This window comes from Cynoglossus semilaevis, unplaced genomic scaffold, assembly GCF_000523025.1.
Source record: "Cynoglossus semilaevis isolate Cse_v1.0 unplaced genomic scaffold, Cse_v1.0 C19030208, whole genome shotgun sequence".
NCBI lineage: Eukaryota > Metazoa > Chordata > Actinopteri > Pleuronectiformes > Cynoglossidae > Cynoglossus > Cynoglossus semilaevis.
The window spans coordinates 1-779 of record NW_007588280.1 but is presented as its reverse complement, the minus strand read 5'-3'; the positions used below and the strand labels follow the sequence as shown (position 1 = coordinate 779).

At 43.3% G+C, this 779-nt stretch overlaps 1 protein-coding gene across 1 annotated transcript; it reads left to right on the top strand.

The window, feature by feature from the left end:
* The first annotated feature begins 15 nt into the window (after window positions 1-15).
* LOC103399406 (zinc finger protein 532-like) lies at window positions 16-766 on the top strand. Its single transcript, XM_008338098.3, has 2 exons — window positions 16-335; window positions 423-766. Exons 1-2 carry the CDS (start codon window positions 192-194, stop codon window positions 759-761), a joined length of 483 nt encoding a protein of 160 aa, XP_008336320.3. The 5' UTR covers window positions 16-191; the 3' UTR covers window positions 762-766.
* Window positions 767-779: the final 13 nt, after the last annotated feature.

The following is a 779-nucleotide window of genomic DNA, read 5'->3' as shown; positions in this document are numbered from 1 at the left end:
TACAGAGACCCAGGAGTCACTACACACTGTTAGATCCTCCAAATGAACCAAACCAGTCAATATTCCCACCTTCAGTTTAGCGCTTTTAGCTTTATGAAGACGGTGTCCTTTAACCTAATCTAACTTCCACAGGGTCCCTCTGTAATTTCTTTTGTTGTTGTTTTTTTTCCAGACTTATATACAAGTGCTCCATGTGTGACACCGTATTCACTCTGCAGTCTCTGCTCTACACACACTTTGACCAGCATGTTGTCAGTCAAAAGGTTTCCGTGTTCAAGTGCCCCGACTGCTCCATGCACTATTCACAGAAGCAGTTGATGATGGACCACATCAAAGTAAGCACGGAGCACATTGGTTTTGGTCATACAATGAACTGTTTTAATATAAATTCTAAAACGCCAACTTTTGTATAATTTTGATAGATCATTCATGGGACTCTGAAGAACGTGGAGGCTCCAACTAACCTGGGCATCAACCTTCCTCTCAGCACAAAGCCCACTAACGCCAACACCAATAGCAACAGCCTTGGCAATAACAATAGTGTAAATAACAACAATGATGGTGGAACTATTAACAGTAACGACAGAGGAGAAAAGAAATCTTCAACTTCACCGCAGAAGAAAACAAACAGCAATGACTCAGCGGTTCAAAAGAAGTCTGCCAGCATGGGATACACATGTGGAGACTGTCAAACCCTCTTCAGCTCCCGGGAGGTCTACGTGAGTCACATGAGACGTGAACATGGCAAGGTATCTCTCTGATTATGGTGACCTGGGTTC

Bases quoted from the DNA above. Each gene is read 5' to 3' on its own strand.
- LOC103399406 (XM_008338098.3), top strand. From the start codon at position 192: ATGTGTGACACCGTATTCACTCTGCAGTCTCTGCTCTACACACACTTT. The intron at 336-422 runs GTAAGCACGGAG...TAATTTTGATAG, and splicing joins TGATGATGGACCACATCAAA to ATCATTCATGGGACTCTGAA.